The 13695-nt window shown below is 45.0% G+C and overlaps 1 protein-coding gene across 2 annotated transcripts in view; it reads left to right on the forward strand.

Annotated features, from left to right (window-relative positions):
* Window positions 1-294: 294 nt before the first annotated feature.
* Ppp1r3b (protein phosphatase 1 regulatory subunit 3B) overlaps window positions 295-13695 on the forward strand; it is a 31460-nt gene continuing 18059 nt past the window's right edge. Inside the window, exons 1-2 of one of the 2 annotated variants that reach the window (XM_075986522.1) lie at window positions 2181-2248; window positions 8547-8653. In XM_075986522.1, the coding sequence (XP_075842637.1) occupies window positions 8631-8653 (23 nt within the window). In that variant the 5' untranslated portion in view covers window positions 2181-2248; window positions 8547-8630. Of the gene's footprint in view, window positions 510-2180; window positions 2249-8546; window positions 8654-13695 lie in introns of those variants that run through there. The other variant, XM_075986521.1, reaches the window with a different exon arrangement.

The following is a 13695-nucleotide window of genomic DNA, read 5'->3' on the forward strand; positions in this document are numbered from 1 at the left end:
AAAAGCCAGTTAATAGCCACACAGTTCACAATAGCTCTCTCTCTTGTAATTCCTTCGGCATGGTGGAATCTTGCCTGAAGCACAATGCACAAATTAGCCCTGCCGTAAGAGAGTGTCTTGGTTCCTAGGTAGAACCTGCAGTCCACAGGTTGCCAAGGCCACAGAGCTATTTATGGCAGCTTTGACACGGAGCTCGAAAGTGTTCCTTCTATTCTCAGTAGCCAGTAACCCGATATTAACACTGGAGAAGTCAGGAAAACCGCCGACCTTCTGTATTTGCTCAGTGTATGCTCAGGCATCGCGCAGTGACTCTAGATGGCCTTCCCCAGCCTCTGGGGAATCAATCTGCCCAAGATGGGCAGGAGTCTCTTGGTTTGTTGTGTGTTCATGAAGCATGCTGATAACCAAGATCTCGCTGCAGGTTCCCGACGAAGGATGTAGCAGATATTTTCCAAAATGCTCGTGGTATTTCCAGAGTCTGGTGCTATTGTGACACTCACCACCAAAAGGTAGGGTGTGTCATCTCTCTTTACCTGGGCTGGTTTCTGTGACAACCGGGTCTGGTGGAGTGCAGCAGAACTAACGGGACATGGCTGTGGGGTGTGGGCAGAGGGGAAATAGGCTTCCTCTCTCTCCCTCTTCCTATTCCCCCTTATTGTCTTTCTCCCCCCTCTCCCTGTCTCCTTCTGTTTCTTATTTTCTCTCTCTCTGGCTCTCTGAGCTACCATATAAGAAGCCGGATGTTTCCAGTACTCCGATGATGTGGAGACAGGGATAAAACAGACACGGAGATGCGTCTTCTACCAGACCAGTCAAGTGCTCGTTCCTAGTCGAGGTGCCAGATTTCTGAGTGGGTCAGCCTTCAGATAATTCCAGCCCTAGCCACTGACTGGGAGTTCATAAGGTGACTTGCAGGAAACCTCGTAAGGGAGTCTTGAAAGTGGGAGCGAGACCCACTCTGGCTTTGGGAGAAGGATGTGCTTCAGGGCTAAAGAAGTCTTCCCAGAAGAGCCATGGAGGGGGATAGGTCCTCAAAGGGAAACAACTGACCGCCAGATAAAAAGCCTGTCTGGGCCCAGTGTCAATATAGAAGGTGACAGGAGCGCTGTAGTTGCTTGGGCAGGAAATGAAAGACTTTATTTCACAAAGAAGGACACAGGCAAAGGAGACAGGGTCTGGCTGTCTTTTGAGAAGAAGCTCATCATAACGGTAGTAGAAACAGCGGAGTGGAGGTAGCAAGATCAGCAACAAGGTGGAAAGAATGGAGTGGAAAACCAATTCAAATTAAGGCAGCAGGAGCCGAGAGGAAAGGAAGGTGGGCCTGGGAGGGAAACGGCCTGACAATGACAATGCCTGTTATGGTGAGAGAGAGGTGTGAGGCTGTAGCAGTAGAGGAGACGATGGAGACGTGAACTCCCGAGGGACCCGGCAAGGCATATCGGGTGGGAGAAAGCAGGCTCCTATTTCCTCAGCCTATATGCTGCTCCCATAGGGTAGTAGGGCTTCAGGGGGATGTAGAGGTCTTATCAGCAGCAAAGGATTGGTTTTTTGGTCCAAGAGATGGATGAGCCTTGAAAGAGTGAAGGGAAGAGAGATAGAGGTGCTAAGCTGGGCAATGAGAGCAGAGAGAACTGAGCAAAAGGCAAGTCAGGGAGTCAAGAGCTAATCACGCTGCCACTCAGAGCTAGGGAACCGGTGCCGAAGGATGCTTGTATACGGGTGGCATCCAGACAGGTCCCCTCGACTTAATGCCTGTCCTCCCACAGTTGTCCAGAGCATGGCATCTTCGGAAATGCACAGCCCAAGTCCAAACACCGATCTCTGCTTGAGCACTGAGGAGCACTAATAACTGTTATAGTTTTCAAATATGCTGGTCGACTTCAACAATTGGGGGCAAAAGTTCAGTCCGTTCTTTAGGCATTTATCAGAGTTTTCAGTCAGAGCACACTTAAGATGCAGGAAGAGAGTGCTGCGGCCCTTGGATATGGTCCAATTGACACAGTAACTAAACCTGCAGGTATATCCAAATTCCTTTGGGGCACCCAGCACGGAGGAGAGCTCGAAGTTTTTAGAATACTAAAGAATCTCGACAGCTGCAGAATGTAATGAATATTGATGGTCCCTTCCTAGGAATTGTGGGCTTTGAAAACACAGATGTCATCAACTCTGACCTCCAAGCCTTGAGACTTCAGATGGCGTCATTAAAAGGCAGCGATGAGCGGGATTATTTCTGCAGGAGCCAGAGCAAGTAAAGAAATTTTTGATGAAGAACCAGCCTGCAGGGGCATATAAATTATTGATTCAGCCAAATAAATATGGGGATAAAGGTGGATTGGTTATAGATGAATCACAGGCTTTCTCTCAGCTAGAGTTCCTGTGGCCAGGATTCTCCTTTTTCAGTTAAGAAAACAAAGGACCATAATGGTTGGACAACTGGCTCAGGGTCAAAGTCAGAATTGGGATGCCTCCTGGGAACTCTTGAACGTTAGTGACCTTAGTGACGTAAGTGAGGTCTGTCCAACTACCTCCGGGCCATCACTAACTTTATCTCCTGTGTCTTAAGTCAACTGCCATAAATATTGAAGGCAGAGCATTTTGTTCTATGTTGACAAATGATTTTCCAACCTGTGCAGCCACTTAAATGTAGGGATTGTTTTTCTAGTGTTTACCAAATAGACTTGGCTATGCAAACACAACTTAGGCTGCAGGGCCTAGAGAGAAGACTCCATGGACAGTAAGGATCTGAAGTCAATTTCCAGACTCCACTAACAGCCAGGCATGGACAAGTATGACTATCCCCAGTGCTGGGGAAACGGGAGACAGGTTGCTCCCACAAGTTTGCTGGCTTGTCAGTTCATCTGAACGTGAGCTTCTGGCTTAGTGCAAGACACTGTCTCCAAAAATAAAGTGGAGAAGTGACCCCGGAAAGAGATCTGATGTTTGCCTCTGGCCCCCACATGCACATGCGTGGACTAGCACTCTCCCACACACATAAATATACCACATGCAAAAAAAAAATAGAAAAGGAAAAAAATCATACTAGAAATGGGTCATTCTGATGTGCCTTGGCAATCAGGTGCCTGTTATAATCCTTAGTGAGATGAGGAAAATGAACTGAAATTTTATCCACAGAGAGAATGTAACGTGAACCACTTTATTGAAATTGAAAAAAAATTAATTCTTAAGGTGCCGGTTATTGTATCACTATGTGCTATTAGGAACTCGGCAGTGCCTTCCTGAGGCCCCCAGCTGGCACAGTGCCCACTTGAGCAGGCAGCAGAGGGTCAGTATTTACTTGCAAGCCTGTGTTCTTTTTGTTGTTCTTTGATTTTTTTTTCCTTTTGAGACAGTCTCAGTATGTAGCCCAGGCTCACCTTAAACTTGAAATCTTGCTGAGTCCAGCCTCCCTTGTACTGGGATGGCAGACTTGCATCTTTGATCACTTCTTGAAACTCTCCATAATTTTCTGGTCTATATAATTAGTCTCTTAACGCAAAACCCTCTGCTCTATTGTCCCAAAGCAATGGAGACAACTGACCATGGCCTGAAACCTCCAAACTGTGAGAAAAGACACACACACCCTTTCTCTTTGTAAGCGGGTTATCTCAGGTGTTGTGTGATAGTAACAGAAAGCTGGCTGCCACAACTGTCTCAGTTGAAGTGGGTTCCCATCACTTGGACTCTGGACTGTTTTGGGGGAGCAGGAGTTTTTACAATTGTGTGGCATTCTGTCTCCTGCTACCCGACCTTCATTTCTCACAGACTCCCTAGCTCTTGCCTGATTGCCTCACAGCTGGGCTTTTTAAACTCTGCGCCATCCTGCTTGCTGATCTCTGTTAGTACCCAGTTTGTGGTGACAAGGAAGAAAATGCCATTTAGGATGAGTGTACCCATCTGGCTGGGTTTAACACTCAAAACCTTGGTGGGTGTCTCTGCGGATGATTGCCCCAATATTTTGGTAGGGTTAGCCAGAAGTTAGTGACCTAACATTGGACTGACAGGAGAGGATACAAACTGGTGAGATTCTAGGAACAAAGCTGGTAGGTAAACTTTTTCCCTCTTCCCAAACGGTCCTCGATGTCGTTCTTACGATGACTTTTTTTATTTAAGGTGTTAGCAGGTACAGTCACCGTTGGCATTGTAGGAGGATTGGTTCTTGTACTAGCATCTGCAGATACTGAAATTCTTTACACAGAATGGCATAGGACTCACACACAACTTGTGCACAGCTTCCAGTAAATGTCTGTGTATGTTGTACACATGTGTTGGAACTCAGTCCAAGAACGGAGTCCTGTGAGAATTCTGGGGGCTTGTGAGAAAACGCCAGGAAAACAAGGCAAAAATCCTGAGATCTCTCCAAAACACGGGATTGTTCCTGGAATGTGCTTTCATGCCCCTCCCAGGTATAGCAGACGGAAGGAAGCTTTGTCTCAGCTGTCGTTATTCGTGCTCCTCTGTGGAAAATCACGCTTTTTGCCACGTGTGGCTAGTCTTTGTGATCGTACACTTTACTCAGGCGACTCTTCTTGACCGTCAGAGTATAAACTGCCTGACTCTCTGAAAAAGGTTGGCTACTGCAGGAGGCCTTCGCCTGCCTCATTTTTAGGGCCTACTCTGCCATGTTCATGCTGCCAACTATAGCAGTAGACATGTGTGTGCATTCCTATACACGTGTGTGGAGGCTAGAGGTCAGCACTGGGGCACTGTCCTCCATTGCTCAGACCTTATGTTTGAAAACTGCATCCCTCACTAAACCTTAAAACAGCCTTTCTGCTAGATTGGCTGGCCGGCAACAGATTACAGGAGCTTGCCACCGTACGGGGCTTGCTACATGGTGCTGCAGATCTGAATGGAGGCCTTCGTGCTTGTGTGGCAAGCACTTTCCCCATGAAACCATCTCCCGGTTAACCACCCTGAATGCTAAACCTCTCTTATACTTCTGAGCTAGGCATAATACCTCATATAGTGAGTATATAGTTCAATGGTAAGGTCAGTCACAGACCGTATGCCGGATATCAGGAACAAGAAGGGGTGGCGTTTTCCACAAGATTCCCCATTCCCAGAAGACTCCCTGAGTAAATGCCTGCTACCAAACTTGCCTGTCTGAGATCCACATGGTAGGAAGAGCTCTCACAAGTTGTCTGCTGATAGGCTCTTTCTCACTCAAATACATAAATAAATAAATGTAATTTTTCTAAAAAAAAATTAAGGAATTTTTCAGAAAGGCAAGGCATGGTGATACACACCTGTAATCCCAACACTCAGGAAGGCATGAGGGTTGAGGGTTCAAGGCCAACCTTCACTACATTTCAAGATTCTGAGATTCTGTCTTAGCATTCTTCCCTGATCCCTTTAAAAAAAATAAATAAAAAAAACAGCTGGGCGTGGTGGCTTACACATTTAATCCCAGCACTCTGGAGACAAGAGCAGATGGATCTTTGTGAGTTCTAGCCTTTGTGATACTAGCCTAGTCTACAAAGCAAGGTTCAGGACAGCCAGGATTACACAGAGAAATCCTGTCTCCCAAAACCACACACACACAAAACAAACAAACAAACAAAACCAATTTCTTCCCAGATCCCTCTCTGCCCACACCTGTTACTCTCTGGTAAATTTGGGAGCCTTGAATATTATATTACTTGTTTCTGGAACAACCTCTTCTTCACAAAACTGCCAGATGGTTTGCTCGATTCAGATTCAAATTGGGATGAAATGAGCGCTAATGCTTGATTTGGTGGGAATCTGCGCATGGCGCGGATGCTGGAAGAAATGCGCTCTGTGCTCAAATTTGCTCCCATTCTCAAGGTGTGAAGGTCAGAGGGACACACATTCACCTGAGAGGACTCAGTGGCCAAAGGTGCTTGCTGCCAAGCCTGACAGACTGGTAGCCACACTGTGGGAGGGATTCCCATAAGCTGTCTTCTGACTGGCTGTCAGGCCATCTCTGTCACCATGCAGTGGTCACACCATGAGATAAATGCCAGCTTTGACTGGGTGTTGTGGAAAGAGGCTCTGAGGTGATAAACTGGGATGCAGTTATCCAAGGGTCTCTCCTCCCCAGCCACACCCTACACCGCCAGTGTGATACATTCTCAGCCTTCACTTTCCCACAGAGCCAGACACCAGCAACCCATGGACCTCGAGGCTATCCTGTACCCTGGACAACTGTCCCAAGGCAGCTTGGAACCAATTCCCTACGGACTGCATGTAGGGCAAGGTGTTTTGTTTTGTTTTTAAACAGTCAGGATGCCTGAGATATTTGCGAATTGTTTGGGGTAGGAAAACGTGTTTCCAAGCCCGGCTTCCTCCTAAAAATCAGTGTTGTTTGGCATCTGCCCACCTATTGTGAGGTCTTTTCCTTTGGCCTAGCCCAGACCTCCAGGCCCTGCCCCCTTACCAGCTGCATTTTTCTCCTGTCTTTAGCCCTAGGGTTTCTCCTCCACCTGCCCACACTTCCTTCCCGGTGCTTTTGCGCCAGCCACCCCCAGAGGCTGCTTGACCCCTCTTTGTGCCAAAGCCAGCAGCCCTATAACTTAATCTCCCTGCACGGCCGCCCACCTGTGAATGAGGCGGTTGTCCTGGCAGTCAAATCCAATTAAGACCTGTGTTTGCAAAACCCAGCGTTTATTCTGCTGGAGGCCTCCAAAAGGCCCTCAAATTCAATTCAGCAGCCCACAGAGGCAAGATAAAGAGTCCTCAAGATGAGGCTATCAGTCTTTCGCATCTGGTTGCCTTGAGCTTCTGACTACATCTGGTGGACAGAGCCTAGGCTTACCGGTCAGACAGATTTGATTTTAACTCAGAGCCCAGCCATTTGCTGATTGCTGTGTGATCTTAGATAAAGTTCTAATTTCTCTGAGAGTTCCTCAGCAGTACCAGTTGGACGATGATGGGACCAATTTCTAATCAGGAGAGTGTCATACAACACAAGGCTAATTCAAGCAGGAGGCCAACATCTTGGGGACTTGAGCTTAGCGTTAAGTAAATATGCACTGTCTTTTCCCACCTTTCTATGGAAGAGACCACAATACAGGAGGAGATGGACACCCTCCACCAAGGACAGTGGGCATACGGTTACCCTTCAGGCTCCCGAGTGTGAGTTCTGTGTGGTAGGTAGCAAGAACCATACCTCTTGCAGAAGTGGCCTTGGTGATGACCAAGGTCGGAGGCCAAGTAGCTATATTGTTCATTTCTTCCCTCCTTCCTGGAAACACGCGGTTGCAGAAGGCAAAAAGCAAAGTGCATGCTAACCGAAACCCCATATGGAGAATTGAACAGTGTTTGCTTATATCGGCCGTTGCCACTTCTGATGGAAGTCCAACACAGGTAAGCATGGAGCCAACTCCAGTCACTCCCATGGCCACAGCTACAACAGATAGGAATTGCCCGTGTTTGTTTCTACTCTAAGTGAAGTTGGCGTTGGCCTCCAGAAGTGAGCTGGCCACCATTGCCTTCTTAGGTCTTCGTTATTTTTGTTTGATGGAGGTAGTTAGAATGGGGCTTCTCTCTTTTCCAAACTTAAGAGTTCTTGACGCACTTGGTATCATACAGAAACACTACAGGACACCAAGTGGAGGGAAGGGGCTCATACCCTTGAATTTGAACCAGTTTCTACTGGAAATGTCAAGAATCCACAGCCAAGCTGGCTTGCTTAGAAGAGAATATTTTGTTACCTAAGATCCCAGAATGCCACACTCTAAAGAGCTCTAACTAGAACAAGTCTTACTGTATTTTTCCTATAATGCATATCCATAATAAAGTTTAATTTATAAATTAGGTACAGTAACAAATTAACAACAATAAAAAAATTATAGTGATACGCTTTGATAAAGTCCATGTAAATGTGTCCTCTGTACATATATACTTTTACACTTATATGCATTATATATAAATATATTAGCATATATTAGCATATAGATGTATATGTGTACAATACACACACATATATACCTGTGTATGTGTGAATGTACTGAATTCTCCCTTCTTCTGGTTGAGCATGAGTAACAGAAATGCTGGAAAATGAAACCAAGGATTGAGCTGGGCAGACCCTCTAAATCTATGACTACGAACAAGTGATATCTTTGTTGGCCTCAGTTTCCTTCCTGGTAAGTAGAGAATGACCCACAAAAAGACAGAATCCTTTTAAACACTAACCACTCTGATTCTCCAATATACTTTATAAACTACAGACTTGGCACATGGTTTGAAGTCAAACGCAAAGACTTGGCGTCTTGAGTTTCTCCACCTGAGCAAACACTGCTCCCACAAAGTAGACATTCCCCTTGGTAAGGTAAACAGGAGGACCACCCTAGGAGTGGGAGAGATGAGGCTAAAGGAGCCATAGGGAGGGAGGCCTCTCTTCTCAGCAGCAAACAACCTTCCCGCTGCCAGATTAGAGGATTGTTAAAAGGCAAAGTGCACAACCCAGAGAAATGAGGGGGTCCAAGATAGGCTTGGGCATGCAACTTTAGAACCTCATAGAGGGAGGAAATCACCACATGGATAAGATAGAATCACATTTTTCAATCTTGTATTTCATAACACAGGGGAGATGTGCTAAGAACACTGGGGAATGTCAGGAAAGCAAGATCATGTAAACAAGAAAATCAACTCAGCTGAATATAGTTCGGATGCTTGGGACTCTCCGACACAGGTCAGAAGTCAGTCTGCCGTTTGCTCTTCTATCAGTGACTTGTGTGGGGTGGGGGTACTTCGCAGCACTTTGTGTCTGTATGTGTGTTTGTAACACAAATGAATGTTACTAGTATGTGTCTAGATTTGGGTGTTTTTAAGCCAGGGGTCCTCAACCTACCTGATGCTGCACCTGTTCCTCATGTCGTGTTGATCCCCCCAACTATAGAATTGTTTTCATTGCTACTTCCTAACTGTAATTTTTCTACTGTTATGAGTCATAATGTAAATATCTGATATGCAGGGTATCTGCTATATAAATATCTGATATACGTGAAAGGGCTGTTGGAACCCCAAGGTTGAGAACCACTGCTTTCAGTGATTATACCTAAAAGATAGGAACCTGCCAATCACCAGTCTCTCTCTCTCTCTCTCTCTTTTTTTTTTTTTTTTTTTTTTTTTTTTTTTTTTTTTTTTTTTGGTTTTTCCGAGACAGGGTTTCTCTGTGGTTTTGGAGCCTGTCCTGGAACTAGCTCTTGTAGACCAGGCTGGTCTCGAACTCACAGAGATCCGCCTGCCTCTGCCTCCCGAGTGCTGGGATTAAAGGTGTGCGCTACCACCGCCCGGCTCCAGTCTCTCTTTTAAGCAGCTGAGACATACTTGATTCTCTAAAGTTATCATCAGTTATTTCTGTTTCTTAGCAATGCTCCAACTCCCATGTATGACTCCCACTCTCTTTATCCATTGGCGTCTCTCTGTTTTCTCAATGACCGCTCTCCCTTTCCAGTTCTCACGGCATGTTCTTTATTGTATTTCTCGAGAAATATCCTCCAGATCAGCGATGCCACATTCTACGCTGTCAGTTCTCCGTGTTTCCACCTCCAAAGTGGGTTTTGATTCTTCAATTGCATTTCTGGCCATATATTTTCCCCCATTGTTGAAGGTTGTGTTTTTCAGCTAATTTTGAGACCAGGTCTCCTCACGTGTGTAGCCCAAGCTGGTATTGCACTCCCAATCTTCCTGCCTCAGCTTCTTGAGTGCTGGGATAATAGGCATGTGCCATGGTGTCAAGACTTTTGCCATCCATAATTTTGATTTAAAGGTGTATTTATTTTTATTTTATGGGTATGGGTGTTTTCCCTGCATATAGAGCCTGTGCATTGCATGTGTGCATTGCCCATGGAAGTCAGAAGAGGGTGTCAGATCCCCTGGAACTGGAGTTCCAGAATTGCTAGAAGCCATGTGGGTGCTGGGAATCAAACTTGGGTCCTTGGAAAGAACAGCCAAGGCCCTTAACTGCTGAGACATCTCACCAGCCCCCGTCACTCATCTCATCTCATCTCATCTCATCTCATCTCATCTCATCTCATCTCATCTCATCTCATCTCTGTCATACCCTTCTAACTTTTCATCCGAGCCCTTTCTCTATATACAAAGGTAATCAAGATATTTCAAAGTTTTTCTTTTGTTTCTTCTAGCAAGCCTCCTTCAGAAGGCTGTTCCTTTCCAATCTTGAGAAAGCACCATTCTCCTTTTTAAATAAGCTACATCTTAGGTGCTTCTGTCCCCTGATCCTCAATTGAAGGAGTGTTTGGTTAACTAGTGAGGCCTGGGATAGTCATCATGAGCATGGCAGCGCAGACGTGTTGGCATAGAAACTTGTGCTTGGTTCTCATGCATTTCCATACCTCATTCTGATAGGATAGGTAGCTCTTTGTTTCCTAAAATCTTGGCTCTTTGAGGTGCTAACAACTTCTTCATGTTTGAGCAGCCTCTGAAGAATTTGCTCCCCTCTCAGCCTTTGTCTGGAGACCCTGAACCTTCCCAGGGAAGGATCCAGAACTTCACATAAATGAAAGATCAAGACTGGTGGCTTCTGTGGGTTTTCAGAGAGGCCCATCCTAAAAAGAAGTGAAGTCCGGAAAGTCTATGATGTTTGGATTAAGCTTTTCTCAGGAAAAAGATGGATAATGACAGTGCCTGAGTACAGCATTTTAGAAGGGGCTTGGACCTGAGGCCATGGAAGTTTTATATTACGCCTACTAAGTAGACATCATTAGAGCCTACTTTGAGTAGTAGCCCTGAAGATGGCAAGGACCTCACAGAGGACGAGCATAGCAGAGGCCCCAAAGCGTAAGGCCAAAGGCCCCTTCTTAGTTTTCATAAGCCTAAGCCAATTGCTATCAGTTTCTTGTTCACTTTGTCACACGAGGGTTCACTTCTAAGATTTACTGTATTTAGAATAATAAAGAAATGTGAATGCTGTTGCATTTGGGTTTTTTCAAAGTTTGAACTGGTTGTAAATAAACCAATCTTGAAAAATCCTCAGAATAATCCTTGCGAGGCCAGCACAGGAAACGAACACCAAAGATGTTAACATCACTTTCCCGAAGTCTAGAGACAGTCACGGCAGAGTCACCATTCAAGGTGTTCCGACCAAGCCCTTACCTCTACACCTTATTGTTTAGACTACAGGAGTTCTGTGAGTCTTCACCTCTTTTTAATTATGGGAATTAAAAGTTAAACCAAAAACTTCCTCATATATTTTTATGATAGGTTTCTCCTCATCAGTGTGTCTAGAGGTTGAGCCTAAGTTTTCCTGGATGATTTAATAAGGGAGAACGTGACAGAAAATTATTTACTTTCTAATTTCAGGAGAGAGTAATTTCTGTTTTGTAAACCAAAGATCAGTGCAAAGAAAAGGAGGAAGAAAAGAAAGGAAGGAAGGAGAGAGGGAGGGAGGGAGGAAGAGAGGAGAGGAGAGGAGAGGAGAGGAGAGGAGAGGAGAGGAGAGAAGAGAAGAGAAGAGAAGAGAAGAGAAGAGAAGAGAAGAGAAGAGAAGAGAAGAGAAGAGAAGAGAAGAGAAGAAAGGAAAAAGTCAAAGGCAGGCTAGAAAAGAAAAATGACTTGCATGAGAGCAGCAGAGCCTGAGAAAATCAACAGGACACAAAAGGCCATGCGTTTGAAATTGACCAAGGAGTTGTTAACAGAAGGAAAGTGGGATTGAAGCCAAGTGCCTTTGTTAAAGCTTAATATACTGTTGTAGCAATCTCCAAGGTTTAGATGGAAACGAAGTCGGTGAAGTTTGGTTTTCCGTAGTTTATAGTCCTGGCTGCTCACCAAGGAAGACTCACGCTAATCCTTACCGGGTTGTTCTTTGGTGAATCGCAATTTTATAAGAAACTTGAGTGGCTTCTATAACAAATGCACTATTGTCCTCAGTTTTATTATACAGTAGGGAAAATAAACTCATTAGATGACGGCCCCCTGAGTGTGCGTGGTGGGCAGTGGGTAGGTGGGGGGTGCAACATTGTGCAAGACTAGTTTCAACTATTTCATCTCTAGCTCTAGAATAGCCTGTGTACATTGTGGAGAAATCTTTAACATGAGATTCTGTTGTCGGGGTTTTCTGTCCTGCCTGGTTTCTGTCCACCTACCAGGTCCCACAGCCGTTTAGCCCCAAAGAAATCACACAGAGGTCTACATAAACTGATTGGCCCATTAGCTCAGGCTTCTTATTGACTCATACCTTATATTAGCCCACTATTCTTGAATATGTTAGCCACCTGGATGGGTACCTTTTTCAGCGGGGCAGGTCACATCTTCCTTCATCTGTGTCTGGACAGGACTGGGGAGGAATGGGCTTCCTCCTTTCCAGAATTCTCCTTGCCCCACCTATACTTCCTGTCTGGTTGTCCCGCTTATACTTCCTGCCTGGCTACTGGCCAATCAGCATTTATTTAAAACATAATTGACAGAATATAGTCCTGCACCAAGATCCAAGCAGGAAAAATGTAGCTTTTAAGTCAGAATTCTCTAGCGGCTGTCACCTGATCATGAAGACAGCCAGGAAGTCAACGCACCTCTGACTCTTATGCCGCAGAACAAAGGAGTAAGAAGTCACAAAGCCTTTTGGGAAATAGAGAAGACACACTTAGGAATCACTGTACATTAGTACTTATTTCTTTCCCCTCATTCCTCAAGTGAGTCTTTACTTTCCTAAACTGAGTATATCTTACTGTGTGTTGCTAAGAGCGAGGTCCAGGAAGACTCACATCAGCTGAAGCACAGTCACTTAAACACAGTAGGACGTGCTTGCCCACACCCCAGTCATTTGAATACAGATGGCATGCATGAGGAACACACACACACACCACCTGACAATAGCCAAACGGCCTGCCGCAATCCTAAAAGCATCTTAATAGACAATTCTCACAAAAACTCATGCCACGTGCCACGAAGTTCTGATTGGAAGTTCTTTATACGCTGTGTTGTATGTATACTGAGTTACATGTTCGAATATAATTTATGATCACACCAGTCATGAGCTTGATGAATGAGCAGAGAGTATGAATACATACTGGGCTCTGCCCAGCGCTTTGTAAACTTGGCAAAGTGCAAGTCCCTACTTTAGTTCCCATCCTCTCCACCTTCTCTCTAGCCAGCCACCACTTACTCCCATTTCAGCCAATAATACGGGCTGTGAAGTCTCCATTCATAGCACAAGCTGGCTGTGGACTCCGAGCATCCAGGCTGAGGCAAAGGATGAGGTGTGTGGCTATTTTCAGTCCGGCACAGAGTACAGAATTCATTCGTAAAAAAATCCCATACGACCTTTTTGCAAAATGAGTGCAATTTGCCCAAAGTCTACAAACCAAGACCTTATTACAATCATTTAACTTACTTTCTCCCCAAGGGCGGAATGAAGAAAAAAATCAATACTAACATCTCTAAAAAATAAAAAATGGCAGTATGAAGCAGGTCAGAAGAATGTCTTGTCTCTGGAAATCAGGCTGTATAAAATCGACAGGAATATGGGCAAAGACTTAAATATGAAGATTCTTGTCGAATATGAAAACACTTTATCAAATGTAATATTTACAACAGAGAAAACATAAAGAAGAAAAATAAACTTGTTTTCTCACAAGAAGGGTCTAGGAATACAGCTCAGTGAAGGAACACTTGCCTGGCATACACAAAGCCATGTTCTATCCTCAACACTACAAAAATTTAAATAGAATAAGCTGGCATAGGAAGAAAGGAGTTAAGGTGTGGTCTCTGTGT

This window comes from Microtus pennsylvanicus, chromosome 9 (assembly GCF_037038515.1).
Source record: "Microtus pennsylvanicus isolate mMicPen1 chromosome 9, mMicPen1.hap1, whole genome shotgun sequence".
NCBI classification, from domain to species: Eukaryota; Metazoa; Chordata; class Mammalia; order Rodentia; family Cricetidae; genus Microtus; species Microtus pennsylvanicus.